General features: G+C 37.3%; 1 protein-coding gene across 1 annotated transcript; it reads left to right on the top strand.

Annotated features, from left to right (window-relative positions):
• The first annotated feature begins 13,484 nt into the window (after positions 1-13,484).
• On the top strand, positions 13,485-15,167 carry LOC21398114 (transcription factor bHLH162). The gene is made up of 3 exons (XM_010102893.2): positions 13,485-13,934; positions 14,284-14,643; positions 14,908-15,167. Exons 1-3 carry the CDS (start codon positions 13,788-13,790, stop codon positions 14,974-14,976), a joined length of 576 nt encoding a protein of 191 aa, XP_010101195.2. The 5' UTR covers positions 13,485-13,787; the 3' UTR covers positions 14,977-15,167.
• Positions 15,168-15,386: the final 219 nt, after the last annotated feature.

The following is a 15,386-nucleotide window of genomic DNA, read 5'->3' as shown; positions in this document are numbered from 1 at the left end:
AGGCTTGGACAGTAGGGGCGGCTTCCCGAGGTGTTCCTTCAACCGCTGGAACGCGTGCTCGCACTCCTCTATCTACTAAAACGGCTTGCTCCCTCTCAGGGTGTCGAAGAACGGTATGCACTTATCTGTAGATTTTGAAATAAACCTGTTGAGTGCAGCTATGCAACCCGTTAACTTCTGGATTCCTTCGGCTTCCGCGGCGATTTCATGTCAAGGAGCACTTGTACCTTCTCTGGATTAGCTTCGATCCCTCGACTGCTTACCATGAAACCTAGGAATTTTCTTGACTTAACTCCGAACGCACACTTGAGGGGGTTCAACTTCATCTTGTACTTTCGCAGTACGTCGAACATGCCCCTGAGGTCTTCCACATGACCATTAGACCTCCTGCTCTTTACCAGCATGTCATCCACGTACACCTTTATGGTCTTACCTATTTGGTCCGCGAACATCTTATTGACCAGGCGCTGGTACGTTGCTCCTGCATTTTTAAGGCCAAATGGCATGACCTTGTAGCAATACATGCCTCTGTCAATGATGAAAGACATGTGTTCCTCATCACGGTGGAACATTAGTATATGGTTGTAGCCAGAATAGGCGTCCATAAAACTGAGAAACTCAAGCCCGGCTGTGGCGTCGACCAACTGATCTATCCTGGGGAGTGGGAAGCTATCCTTTGGGCAGGCTTTGTTTAGGTCACTGAAGTCGACACAAGTCTGCCATTTCTCGTTAGGCTTTAATACCAGCACTGGATTTGATACCCACTCGGGGTATAGGACTTCCCGGATGAAATCGTTCTTTATTAGCCTGTCGACCTCCTCCCGCAGAGCTGTATACCTCTCAGCATTCATCGGTCGACGCTTTTGTCTTTTGGGGGGATACTTTTCATCTATATTGAGCCTGTGGCTCATTACGTCCGGGCTGATTCCTTTCATGTCTTCGTGGGTCCAGGCAAACACGTCGAGGTTACCCCTGAGAAATGCTATCAATTCTTCCCGGTTATGCTCCTCTAATTCTGAGCCTATCCTCAATTTTCTTGTGGGCTCCTCTTTGTCAAAGGGACCTCTACCAATTCCTCGATTGGCCTCGTCCCCGTTTCTCCGTCTGACAGTCGAGGGTCTAGGTCGACCTCTTCCGCTCTGGTTGTCACCATCCTCATCTCTCTTCTGGTCGGTCCTGGCTCTGCGTAGTGGCGCACCGTTTTTGTATACGTAAGCCTGGACTCGTATTGGTTTCCTCTGACCCTTCTGACTCCACTAGGGGTTAGAAACTTCATTGTCTGGTGGTAGATAAACGTGACTGCTTTAAGCGTCCTTAATGTCAGTCGCCCTACGATCGTGTTGTATTGGTCGCCTCCTTTTATCACCAAGAGCCGTGACATTACGATCGAGGTGTGTGGTCGGTCGCCAATTATTATTGGCAATTCTATCATCCCTTCGGGGACGACGCAATCCCCTGTAAACCCATATAGTGGTTGTGGGCTATTTTGCAGTCTAGCCCGAGGGATTCCCATCTTGTCGAGGCAATCGGCGTACAACATATCTACCGAGCTGCCGTTGTCTACTAGGATGCGGTAGACCGTATAGTTGCCAATCATTGAGCGTCGTTATGGGGGAAATACACCTTATTCGCGTCCGCTTCAGAAAATGTTATTTCGGTCTCTTCAAACCTCGCGGCCTTCGACTCCCTACCGGACACACTTATAATCCTCCGGTTGAATTTTTCCTTAGCCTCTCTCACGTATCCTTTCTGTGCGCAGTGAGAGGTGCCGCCGAAGTATGGCCCTCCGAAGATCATCCTGATCACGCCGACGGGCTCGGGAGGTTGATCCTGTGTTTGATCCTCCCGACGGTCGTTGTTTCTCCGATTATGGTTGCCCTATCGGTCGGCCTGGTATTCATTGAGCCTCCCTTCACGGATCAACCTCCCGACCTCATCCCTTAGGTCGAAACACTCGCTGGTCGTGTGTCCGCTCTCGCTGTGAAACCTACAATAGTTGTTTTGGTTTCTTCGCGCTGGATTGAACTTTAACGGCGGCGGTCGATGCAACACTTAGAGGTGGCTGATCTCATGATAGACATCCTTAATCCCCATGGTTGGTGGGGTGTAGGCGTCATACTTTTGTGGCTTGGCCCGCTTGGTGTCTCCCTGCCCCGTCGAGGCGTTAATGCCCCTGTTGTTTGGGGCCGGGTTGTACCTTGGCTCAGCCTGCACCTAAGGGTTACCTCAGCGCTTCTTCCCGTTGCTTTGTTGGCTTGGCTGTCCCACCTCTTCTTTGGTGGGAACCACAATTTTGCTCTTTAGGGCCTTTTTGGCCTCTTCTACATTAATGAATCCCTGGGCCCTGGCCAGGAACTCTTGATAGGTTTGGGGTGGTCTCCGGTCGAGGTCCGTGTCGTACGGGATGTCCTTCTTCATGCTTGACAAGGCCCCCATTAGGGCTACCTTGTCGGAGATCCCTTCAGTGGCAGCCACCTGCTCCCCAAAGCGGGCTATCCAATCTTTTAGGGACTCGTTCGGTCCCTGATACACCCTCGAGAGGTTCAATTTTGGGGGGATGTACTTCTTGACACCTATGAACTGAGTCAGGAAGGCGTTCTTCAAGTTATCCCAACTGGTTATTGTGTTCAGTTTTAAAGACCTGGACCATCGCCTGGCAGAGTCAGACAGGTGATTTCTGAACGCGTGGCCTAAGACCTCTTCGGGGTACCCGTGTAGGACCATGTGCCCCGTGTAGACTTCCAGGTGGTCGTCTGGGTCACTTCTTCCGTCGTACAATGGGATTGGTGGCGGCTTATATTTATCGGGCAACGGTACCCGAATGATGTTCTCTGTGAAGGGGTGGTCGTGAGACGTATACATCTTGGCGTCGACATTTACAACTTCGGCCACCTTTCCTACGACTTGTTCAAAGTTGTTCAGCCGACTCCCTATCTGCTTTTCCAATTTAGCCATTTTCTCGGCCAGGGCTTTATTTTCGGCCACAAGCTCTTCTTCCTTGGACTGTTGCGTGTCTCGCTCACGTCGAGCGTTCAGCCGTTCCCTCAGGTCTTCCCCGCGTACGGACGACGATTCTACTGGGATCACGTCCCTCCTTTTCATGTGGTCAGGTTCCTCGACGCTCATCAGCGCAGATGGCTTTCTCGACGTTTGAAGGGCACCCTGGACTCACCACCTTTCTCGGTGTCAGCTACCGGTATTCTACGAGGAGTTCTTGGCGCTTAACACCCGGTGGAGTGGGCGATCCTTCGACCGTGGTGTAACATTTGGAACCAATTTCAAAAATGTTTTTCATGAATCAAAAAATGAAAATGCTCTGAGATACGCATTTGGGACTGCATCATACGAAAAGTAAAATTGAAAATGTTTTCTAATTGTTCCCAAAAATACCGAGAATCTAAAAACGATCCATAATCATTTTCCTTTTCCCCCATCTCAATCCTTCTATTTTCTTTTCTCGACCCCCCTCTTCTCCGATCTGCATCGACTCCCCATCTTCTCTGTTATAAGCCTTGGGTTGTAGGTGGAATCGCGAAAGGTTTTCTCCTCCCTCTTTCCTTATACTCGACGGGCTTCTCTCCTTAGTCTCCCTCTTTTCCGGTCACCCACTTTCTAAACGGCGGGCTTCTCACTCTTTTTAAACGATGGTGAAAATCGGTGGAATTGCAAGAAGGTCGAGGAGGTATTTTGAGAAGATCTCAGATTTTGTGGTTAGGATTTTTGAGGTAATCATCTACTCTACACCGCCCTTACTCCCCCAAATCAACTGAGGTATGCCCATTAATCTGGTGATTTAAGTGTTTAAGTTGGTTTTATTTATGATTTTCTGATGATTTGTGGGATTTAGGCCGGTTGTGTTTAAAATTCTGAGGACCAAAAAATGAGAAAATATGCTGATTCGCGGGATTTGCGTTGTGGGTTTTTCTTTGCTATTTGCTGAAATCTGATCACGTTCATATTTGTTTTTGTGGAGATTGTTATTTGCTGTTTGCGATAGTGCTTAAACCTTAAGGCATATTAAATAATGTTTGTTTTCTTAGGAATTATTCAAACTCTCTAATTTGTTAATGTTAATGTTCTGTGTTTTTACTTGTTGTTTGCTGATATTGAACTTTGGGCAAATTTAGTTGAGGATAATCCTTAGTCTGAAATTTGCAAATTTCGGTTTTGTGGCCAATCCCACAAACGCAAAGAGAGAAACCAAAGAAAAACAGAATTAGAACGAACCATAACCATCAATCCTCATAACTCATTTATGTATGGCATGTTCAATAGCAAACTGTAACTGTAATTTTTGTCAAACATTCCCCCGTTCGTTGATTGATGAAAACCTCCAATAGTTCTTGATAATGTTCAACTTCAATCCTAAAAGATAGAAAACGTTTATAATTCATTGGTTGAATTCTGATGATGTCTTTCTTTTCTTGTTTACATTTATGAATAGTTTATATCAGTTTTATATTTTGTGGTAATTCTGTTGTGTTGATGAATATTGTATTCAAAATGTTTGGTTGTTGTGAAACTGGAAAAAAGTTTTAAAAATAAAAAGAAAAAAAAGTACTGTCAGTTGTTCTTTATTCGGTAGGGTAAAAATTTATTCTTATCCATAGATTGTGATTTATTTTAATGATGAATGAAAATGTTATTTTAGATGTGTGATAAGGACGATAATACAAAATGACCGACTTCAATTGAGGATTTTTATGTAGAACTGATATATGAAGAGTGAAAGAATGGGTTGCATTCAACCACTTTGGACAAACAAATGTGGATGAAAATAGAGAATGAAATAGTATGTAAGTTTGGCAAGCATTTCACATTGGACAAGCTTAAAGCAAAGTGGAAGAGGTTTAGACATAGTACAAGAGAGTTTCAGGCATTGATTGAAACAACCGGGTTTGGTTGGGATTCTGAGGTTAACAATGTCATGGCTGAACAAGAAGTGTGGGATTCTTATGTGGCGGTAAGTGTTGATCATCACCATGTTATGAGATATGAAAGAGTTAAGGTGCGTTTGGAATTAGTTTCAAAATAATTCCGTTTTTTGTATGAAACTGAAAATGAAAACATTTTCAATCTCAAGTAGAAATCGTTTCTGAAAATGCGTTTAGTAGTTTTATTGAAAGATTGTTTTTAGTATAAGAAAAAACTAAAACTCCGTTTAGTTATAATTTTTTTAAAACATGTATCATATAAAAGACTTTTCTCACACTATCAATCTACACAACTCTTTTAACTTCCATTTTGTGCATTTCCTTTCTTGAGGCGTTTCGTCAAACATCTGTTGTTCATTATCCAAGCTCCAAAATTTCCAATACATGCTCATCAACGCATTGCAGGTGTACAAATCCAAGTCTATTCCGTACCTAATTATTGACCCATGTGCGGATTCTCCCAACCTCAAGTCATTGATCATGGCACAAGATTTTACAACTGACAGAAAGATATTATGATCTGGGTATATTTGAAAAGCTCTCATTCGGACGAAAGAAGCGACGGATTGGAGAAAAAGGCCGTGGGAAGTGTAGCCTCTGGTGATGGATTTCCAAGCGAGAGGTGGGGGAGAGTGGAGGGTTTGGAAGAGAAGAAGAGAGTAGCCTAAGAGGTTGGTGAAGTTTGAGTAGAGAGAAAGAAGATAGGAGATTTGGGAGGGAGATGGGTTTGTTGTGGTTTTGAGAATCTGGGCGTGGAGTTGTTTGGCTTGGAGATTTGATTTGATGGCGATTGGGTTCTTCAGAAGTTGTTAGTGTCAGAGCACCATGGTGAGCACCGAAGATCCCTCCCAGTCGTTGGCAAGCCTTCCTCAGCCGAGCCACCAATCCTCGCCATCTTTGCCATGTGAAGCCCATCTTTACCCGAGGCGATGAACCCCAAGCGTATATGGAGGAAGCTGCCACTGGCGGCGCTGACGATGATCGAGTTATTAGGATCCTCCTTTTGGCGAACGTAGACCATGGTGCAGTTGAAGGCGGAGAAAAGGCCTCCCCAGACGGCGCGCTGAAGAACGAGGAAAGAAGGAAAGGAGATGAGAAGAAAATGGAAAATGAAGATGAGTATAGATCGTTTTCAAAAATGTATACAAAATATGAAAAGGACCAAAAACGTTTTCAGTTTCAATTTTTAAGAAAACATACGCCAAACGCTTTTTTAAGATTATTTTCAATTTTTACTCCTCAAAAAACATGAAAAACGTTTTTGAGATTGAAACCAAACACGCACTTAGATTTGGTGCTTTGGATTTCACATGAGTAATTATTCTTCTTTCCTTATAATGGCAGAAATATCTTAATGCTAAGAAATTCAAGAAAGGGGATTTAAACAACTTTGCCTACCTTTCAGAGATTTTTGTTGGGACTATTGCTACTGGACAGGGTCAATGAATGCGCATACAGCCGTCAATGTTATGAATGCGGCCAAAAGAGCTGCCACGCATCCGGAAGAGGAAGATGAGGGTACAGGGGACTCGGATGAAGTTCGGGATGCAGAAGTCAACAAAAGCAGACGGTCTCAGGGTCCTATTACTCGATCCCAAAAGAAGGGCAAGAACAAGGCTACAGTTGAAGATGCTATAGAGGTTTTGGCAAAGAGTGTAACCCTGCGCAGTGAGACATCTTTTTAAAAAGTTGATTTGTTTCAGCAATATTTAGATGATAGGCAAGCTCATGCTATGGTAGTAGCCGAGGCTCCAAAAGAGGATCCTACTACAAGTATTGAAACTTGTATGGATTTGTTGAATGCGTACGAGGAGTACTTAGATGGCCAGTCGTATAATAAGGCAATAGAAAAGTTGGCTCTTGACATTTCCGTTAGGAGGATGTTAGTTAAAATGCCTCCTCATCGCCGTCTTTCATGTATTAAGGGGTTGTAAACTTAGAAGTGCCGCCTCTAGTGTCACAATTTTTAGTTGAGTCTTATTTGTGCTGTTTTCTTCATTTTTTTAAAGTATAGTTCAACATACTATTTGACCTACCTCTTAGACTTATGTTTATTAGACTTTGTTATTTTTTTCCCGTTGGATTGAATGACCTTTGAGTTCTTTATTTGACTTGTTAAAGTTGTATGGATGGTTGATTGTCACTGCAGTTTATTTTATATTTTTATCTTTCGTATATCATATTGTTTGTACTTGTTCATTCTAGTATTGGTTTTTTAGATTAATATGGATTCTGATGCCACAAATAGTGAGGATGATGTCATAATTTTAGACTTTCTTGACTCATCAGATGATGACGAATATCTACAAATTTCTGTCTAATTGCTTATGTCGCTTACAAATAGACCAACTAGCCAACCTCGTCGTAATTCTGCATTAACAGGACAAGAATATGTTTTAGAATAATTGCGTGGACATCTCGAAAATCTTTTTGAATGTGTCGTCTGCACCGAGACACGTTCGAAGCAATTTTTCAGTTAATTCAAGACCGCAACTTAATGCCTTCTTCAAGTATATCAACAAAAGAGTCATTAATGATGTTCTTAAGAATAATTACTCACTCAGACCGCAATAGAGAGATTTAAGAGATATTTGTACATTCTGGAGAGACGGCACACCGACATTTTGATAATGTGCTCACTGCATTGTGTAGGTTAGTACCTGAAGTTATTAAACCACCAAATATGAACATCGTCCTCCTAGAGATTCGATATAACCCTAAGTATTGGCCATGGTTTAAGGTACAATCTAACTCTGCTCATAAACTAAAGATATGAAAAATAATTTTAAATAAATATTAACTCACGCCTTATGTATTTTAATAGGATTGCATTAGTGCAATAGACAGTACGCACATAAAGGTTGTCCCACCTGCACATCAACAGACAGTCTATAAAGGAAGAAGACATTCGTGTACTCAAAATGTAATGGCAGCGTGTAGTTTTGATATGGTATTCACTTACGTCAATACTGGATGGGAAGACTCAGCTGCTGATTCCAGAGTGTTAACTGAGACTATGAGAGATCCAACGAATCAATTCTTCGTGCCACCTAACCCAAAATATTACGTTGTGGATTCCGGTTACAGCAACACGCAAGGCGTTTTGGCACCATTTCGTGGACAGAGGTACCATATTCAACAATTTAGAAACGGTGGCCAACCAACAAGACCACAAGAGTTATTCAATTATTATCACTCTTCACTGCGTAATTACATAGAGATGTGCTTTGGGGTCTTGAAAGCAAGGTTTAAAATTCTTAAGGTTATGACCAATTATTAGATGCCAAGACAATCGCTTATTCCAATTGCTTATTATGTGGTCCACAATTTAATTACGATGCACGCGCGAGATGATTTTCTATTTAGACAACATGATGTCGATTTGCCCTTAGAAGATATCGAGGGAGAACAAGAAGGGCAACAGGGACAACAACAAAGTATGGACGCATAACAAGCAGAAATATCTTAAATGAGGACTCGGTGACAACGTAATCAAATGGCTAATTTTAAGGATCATCTTACTGATCAAATGTGGGATTCGTATATATGGCAGTATATAGTCTAAGATTATTCATTAAGTAAACTTTTTTTTTACTAATCATTCACTAAGTAATCTTATTTTAAATTATTTACTATTTATTTGTAATGTAATTTAAAAAAAAAACTGATTTGTAGTTGACATACTTAGGAGAAGTATTTTATTGCTAATGTTAATTACTATGTTCTTATATATAAATTAACTAATAATATATGTGTATGGTAATTAATATCCTAATTTATTACTATTTACGTATGCCAAAATAACTGATAAGTAGTAAGTATAAAATATTTACATATAGGAGATATGTATATATTATATTAATTATTACTGTATTGATTGGGGAGTTTATTAATTGTTTAATATATTATTTTAATTACTATTACATGTTTTTAAAATGTAAATCTAAATGCAGTTTCAGTTTTTTCTTATACTGAAAACAATATCTGAATAAGACTACTAAACACATTTTTAGAAATGATTCATGTATGAAATTTGTATCACATGATCAATATTGTCATCTATTTTAGTTGTCTTTGGCCTATGAAAGTTTGGAGCAAATTGAATTAAAAAAAAAAAAACCTGAGGTTGACCTAAATTTATGATTATTACCTTTCAAAAAAAAAAAAAGATTATTATAAACAAAATGCATCAAAGAAACAATGCTTAATGAGGTAAAATAAAACTAGATGAGACAAAATAACAAAAAGGCAAATTATCATTTAATACCTTATATTTTCTTGATCATTGCGGAAGTATCCCAATATTCTGATAATATTAACAAGTTCCTTTTACAGGATTTTTTTTTAATACTTAATGAAGTTTGAATTAATGATTTTAAAAACATATTAAAACATACGAATTTCTTTAAAAAAAAAAAAAAATCTAAGCTTTTGTTTAGAAAATTCCCAACTTTGGGAAGATTTGTTTAGGTGTGCTTTGTGAATTTAAGACAGCCAGCTAGCTGTACGATGTTGGTACCCATTACATTACCCATCGACCATGGACGAACGATAACAAACAAAATTTGATAAGTTGACTGGTCAAAGTCGTCTTTACGTGTTCCTCTTCGTTTCCCATGTTATCGCAAAAATATTATTGAGGAAATATTTTTTGGCTCTCTGAATTGAAATAATATTGACCAAACCGCACGTGTTTTTAATGATTACGTCATAACTGACATCACTTCGTTAGTTGACGATATACACGTATAATATATTCATTTACAGATGTACTAGCCTCGAACGTAACATCAGAGAGTCGCTTTGGTCCTGAGAATCTTCATGGAAGAAGGGTTTGCCACGCGGGGAAACGACAAAATATATTTTAAGCCACGACGAGTCATGACATCCTTCTCCTTAGAATTCTTCCCTGACTTTATTATTATTCTTTTTTTTTTTTTGGTAATTATCATTATTAGTGATCTCTAAATTTGTACATTTAATATATCAGATCTCAAACTTTCATCTTTTGACGACTTTAGCCCCTTGTACTAAAATTAACAAACGAATTTTAAAATTTAACAAAGATAATTATTTACTTATCGCGTGATATTTTTAAAATTTTATAAAAATAGGTTATGTTGTATGTAAAATTTTCCCTTTATTACTATTAAAACGTGTAGAAGGCTATAACATGTTGTACTTACCCTAGTTATTTATTAAAATTTTTAATTATTATACAATAAGAATGTGATTAATATCTACGTTAAATTTTATAAACCTGTTTGTCAATTTTAGGCCTCGTTCACTTCACCGATTCGAGTTTTCAGTTTTAAGTTTCTACAGTAAAAAGCTCTCAGAAAATGTCACATTTAACTTTTTCTGCTACAGTAAAAAGCTCTTAGAAAATGTCACATCTCAGCTTGAATTGAAAATTCGAATCCGCAAAGTGAACGAGGCCTTTATGTTAGAAATCAAAATATCAACATTTGAAAAGTTTAGGGATTGACATATTAAAAATTATGTAGGGATTAAATCAGGTCTCGTTCATTTCACCGATTCGAGTTTTTAATTTTAAGTTTTTAAAGTAAAATTTTTTTAAAAAATGTCACATCTAATTTTTTTATTACAATAAAAAACTCTAAAAAAATATAACATCTCAACTTAAATTAAAAACTCAGTGTTTAAGAACTAATAGTTTGGTGTAAAGGTAGAACAAGTTTCTTTAGTGGTATGTACGGGTGAATCACTTTCGACGTTCCGTACAGTAGTTTTCTTTCGACGAACGAGGGAAACTTTTTGCTACTTTTTGTTATAAGGAAAAAAATGGTTTAACCTCTATTACAATAGCGGAATATAGAATAAACTCAAATAAAAAGAAGCGTGACAGACGTTTCAAAAACTACCCAACACACACACACAATATTAAAAAGGGTCACAAAACATATAAATTGGAAACAATGAGTTTTTATTTTTTATTTTTTAAATACCACGTCACATCTTCATTTTAGAGGGGGCTAATATGAAATAATTTATTTAAGTGGGGGCAAAATAGGAGAAGTTGAAATTTTGAAGTTAAAAACTAAAAACCAAAAAAAAAAGTCAATGGGGGAAACCTTCCCGGTAGTCGTATAATAGCTTTGCCACTGTTCGGATGGAGGGTACGTGCGAATTTAAAAAGCTGTCCTTCAACGCCGGCTAGCGAAGCTAGAGACTTCTACTACAGTGAGAACATAAAATTAAATTTTCAAATGTTATCTTTGAACCAAGTTAGATGTGATTATTTATTAAAATTTTTTACTGTAGTAAAATTTAAATTTTAAACTCGAATCAGTGAAATGAACGAGGCCAAAAAATCTATGCAACGATTACCCCAAATTTGGCTTCAAGTTTTTTTTTTCTTTTTAATTATCAAAACGTGTCATATGTTATAATAAAAAAAATGTCAATCTAAGATAGTTTGAAGAAAAATCTAATAAAGTATAACTGCAAACTACAAATTAGCATTTTTAAGACCGTATAACAGAATTTTTATTTTTTATTTTTTCATTTCAAACAAGTTGTGTTTCCATTATACTTATATAACCCGCAAAGTCAGAAAGCGATAATTATCACTTTCAGATCCGTTCGGTTTGTTAATTCAAGTTTTTAATTTGAGTTGAGATGTGATGTTATGTGAGAATTTTTTACTGTAGCAAAAAAGTTAGATGTGACTGTTTCTGAGAGCTTTTTACTGTAGCAAAACTCGAATAAGTGAAAAGAACGGGGCTTCACCTTTTAAAATTTTAGAACTTTTCAGATTTTGTAAAATACACGTACGTTTTTCACCCAAAAAAAAAAGAAAAAAAGGAAGGTACGAGAAATTTAACATTTGATTGCTATTGGTTAAAATGTTTACTTTTTTATGTAATTATTTTACCTTTTGCATTTTCTAATTATTTTGAAAATAGAAGTTTACTTTTATAACTTTCAAACCTTAACGATCATGAAAAAAAGAATATTTAGCATTTCAAATAGCATAATGTATTAGAGGAAAAATGAAAATAACCTATCATATTACATTTTTTATTGTTAAATATACTATTGATATTAATATTTTCATTAGAGATGGTTTTAATTAACGAGATTCTCGTTATAATACACACACATATATATACACACATTATTTTTTTAAGTGTCGAAATAGCAAACGGAGAAAAATGGTTTACATCCCTATTAAAACTTCATTACTCATAAAATAGTATGTCTCATGAGATTGGGTCCTACTTATTTATTTAATGAGATCCACCTCATATGAGTAGCAGAGTTTTAATTTTATACAGATGAATAAGAGTGCTCAATGGGAAAAGACTAGTCCGTTTGGTACCTAGATTCGTTCTCTGACTTGAATCATGATTCGTGGTTCGTTATAATATCTTCTCTTATAAAAAATACACGTAAATCAAAAATAATTTTAATCATATGATTTGAATTTATGAACCAAACGCTCGTTAAAAGATCAAAGACCTTTACGTACGGAGTATTACCTTCGTGACAAGGTCAGCAAGTTGAAGCAACAGTTGTAGTAGTGTTCTAGATGATCATGATGTGCGTTCACACGATACGAAAGGCGACTTACCAAGAGAAAAATCTTTCCCGTGGGACAGTCCTTTTTTTTTTTCCCCAGCTGGTTGTGCTGACGAAATTCATCATGCGAGAAATTCTTGAAAACGAAAAGGATTTTATCTAAAATGAATTCTTTTGTATGAAGGAATGAATATACCAACGGAGACGAGACGTGCATAGATAACCACGACCATGTGATTCTTGTCCCTTAACCATATCCTTAACGCAACCTTATCACTTCAGGCTAGCTTAAATGATTGTAGCGTCGGTGCATGTTGTGTGAACATAGGATTCAGAGTTTGAATTTTGGTAGTTTTGTTTTATTTTTGAAAATATCCATAGATCATGATGAAATATTACACAATAAAATATTTATTTTATACAAATTTTTTTTTTAATAATTGTATATGTTGTCAGTAAAAATTTGTTAATAAAAAAAATATTAATTGAAATTCGATGGTTGGCTCTACCACTATATTCTGACATAAATAAAACACATTTTTATTTTTTTTTATTTTTTTTGTCTTGGACAAAAACAAACTGCAGCAAATTGTTTACCAAAATTTTCTTAAAACGCATAACTAAAACATACACAAATAGGTGTCAAGTTATTAGGTGGTCGGTGAAAGCGCGGATTTCTTTCTCATACATAGTAGAACAAAAACGTTCTTAAGAGTCATGATAATCTACCAGCGATTTTTTTTTTTTTTTTTTAAGTACGTCAAAGTAGCAGCAAAGACTTGACCTTATATTTAACCCAGTACGAACCTGAACGTACTAGTCTCACTACTATAAGAGAGAAGAAAAGTTTTGGGTCCCACCAAAAAAAAAAAAGGCAAAATTTTGGCCTTTTGTGTGGGACCCAAGTACATAAAAACAAACAACGTTGTCCACTTATATATTAGTTCCATATTACTCGCTCTTTATATATATATATATGTATTGTACTTGTAACGCCAACCCGTCTCTATATAAACCGTGTCTGCACTCTTACTCTAAACTTCCACCATATAATCTTCTCTCTCTATGACTCTCTCTCTCTCTAGAACTTGTTGGTTTCTGTTGCCGCTCAGACACAACTGAGAATTGATCAGCTTTGTTAATTAGTGTGGTTGAGAACTGGTGGGAGGTGATAAGACATAACAAGAATATGGATATTAGGGTATACTTGTGAAGGGAAGTTTAATTGATTTGATCAAACTAATTAAGGGTTGATCATAATTATAGTAATTAATTAGGTTAATTGAAGGTGTCTGAGTTGGGTCGTTGATGGTGAAGATCATGAAGAAGAGTCCGAGCGAGACCGCGAAACTTGACCGGAAGACCATCGAGAGGAACCGGAGAATCCACATGAAAGATCTCTGCTTTAAGCTTGCTTCCCTCGTTCCTCACCACCACTCTAAGCACTACTCTAAGGTACTAATATAACTAATTAATCTCTTAATTTGATTACACAACTTCACTTTGGAAATTATAGTACTAATTATTGTTTAATTGTTAAACGTTCATATATAATGCGAAAAATAGTTTCACTTCCTTATCTTTCAAAAGTAATTTACGGGTTTTTCCCGCTATATAACCAGAGTACGCTAGTTATTTGTATTTCTGAACGTTAAATTTGACATAATTTGATAGAAGTATAATTTACAATTGGCCGTATCCGAAAAGCTACAACCTCTTTTTCTTAGACAATAAAAGGAAAAAACATCAACCATAATTGCACTAATATTGCTCAATTACTAACCGTTGCTCTCTTATTAATCAGGAAATGTTGACACAACAAGATCAGATTGATCTCGCGGCGTCATACATAAGCCAATTGAGAGAAAGAATAGAGAAGCTAAAGGCTAAGAAGGAACAAGCAACGAAGTCTTTAAACGGAAGTACTGATATGAGCGGCAGCGAAGTTCTCGATGATCATCAGAGGATGAGGATCGGAGCAAGGTTGCCGGTGATCGAGTTAAAGGACTTGGGTTGCAGCATAGAAGTGATTTTGATAAGCGGTCTGCAGAAGAGCTTCATGCTGTATGAAGTGATTAGTGTTCTTGAGGAAGAAGGAGCTGAAGTTGTTAGTGCTAGCTTTTCTACTGTGGATGACAAAGTTTTCTACACACTCCATGCTCAGGTGAATACAACAATATATATATATATATATATATATTAGTTTTAGCCCAAAAAAGAAAAAAAAAAACCACTTTAAGCAAGTAAATGTTTACCTATTCTCCCAAAAGTTTAAGCTACGAGAAGTTGAGCCATAGTTTTATTATGGAGTATGATAGTACTTATCATGTTAATCAGTAATCAAAATCAAGTAAGATTCTATTTGATATTGATAGTTAAGTTAAGAATAGTGCTAAAAAATGTTTTATTTTCACTTTGAACTTTACAGGTGAAACTTTCAAGAGTTGGAGTAGAGACCTCAAGGGTATGGGAAAGACTTCAGGACTTGGTTTACTGATAAGCCTAATATATATCTATATATATATATATATATGTATGTAAGTATGTATAGAGCATGGTTTTGCTTCAAGTAGCGCAAACATGGAAGAAGATTCGCACCAAATCAAACGAGTGGTTGCTATTCCATGGGAACGGATATAAGTGAATTCCTACTTTGGCATATATTTGATATGGCCACGCCATTAGACATTTGTTAATTGTGATGGCGATTTGGGGGGCCGGGCATTCAATTCATGAAGTACTATCATATAGGTGGAGTTTTGGTTGTATTATAAATGCATAATAAATTGAAGTCTATAAATCGTGGTACTTCTCACTAGCTAGAAATATTAAATTACGCGCTTTCATGCAGTATTTAATAATTTGGCCTTCATGTAGTTTAATAAGCAGTTTACAGCATGTAGGGGA

Source organism: Morus notabilis, unplaced genomic scaffold (genome assembly GCF_000414095.1).
Source record: "Morus notabilis unplaced genomic scaffold, ASM41409v2 Scaffold229, whole genome shotgun sequence".
In the NCBI taxonomy this organism is placed as follows: domain Eukaryota; kingdom Viridiplantae; phylum Streptophyta; class Magnoliopsida; order Rosales; family Moraceae; genus Morus; species Morus notabilis.
The sequence above is the reverse complement of the archived record's forward strand: the minus strand, read 5'-3'. Positions and strand labels throughout refer to the sequence as shown.

Bases quoted from the DNA above. Each gene is read 5' to 3' on its own strand.
- LOC21398114 (XM_010102893.2), top strand. From the start codon at position 13,788: ATGGTGAAGATCATGAAGAAGAGTCCGAGCGAGACCGCGAAACTTGAC. The intron at 13,935-14,283 runs GTACTAATATAA...CTTATTAATCAG, and splicing joins ACTCTAAGCACTACTCTAAG to GAAATGTTGACACAACAAGA. The intron at 14,644-14,907 runs GTGAATACAACA...TGAACTTTACAG, and splicing joins TCTACACACTCCATGCTCAG to GTGAAACTTTCAAGAGTTGG.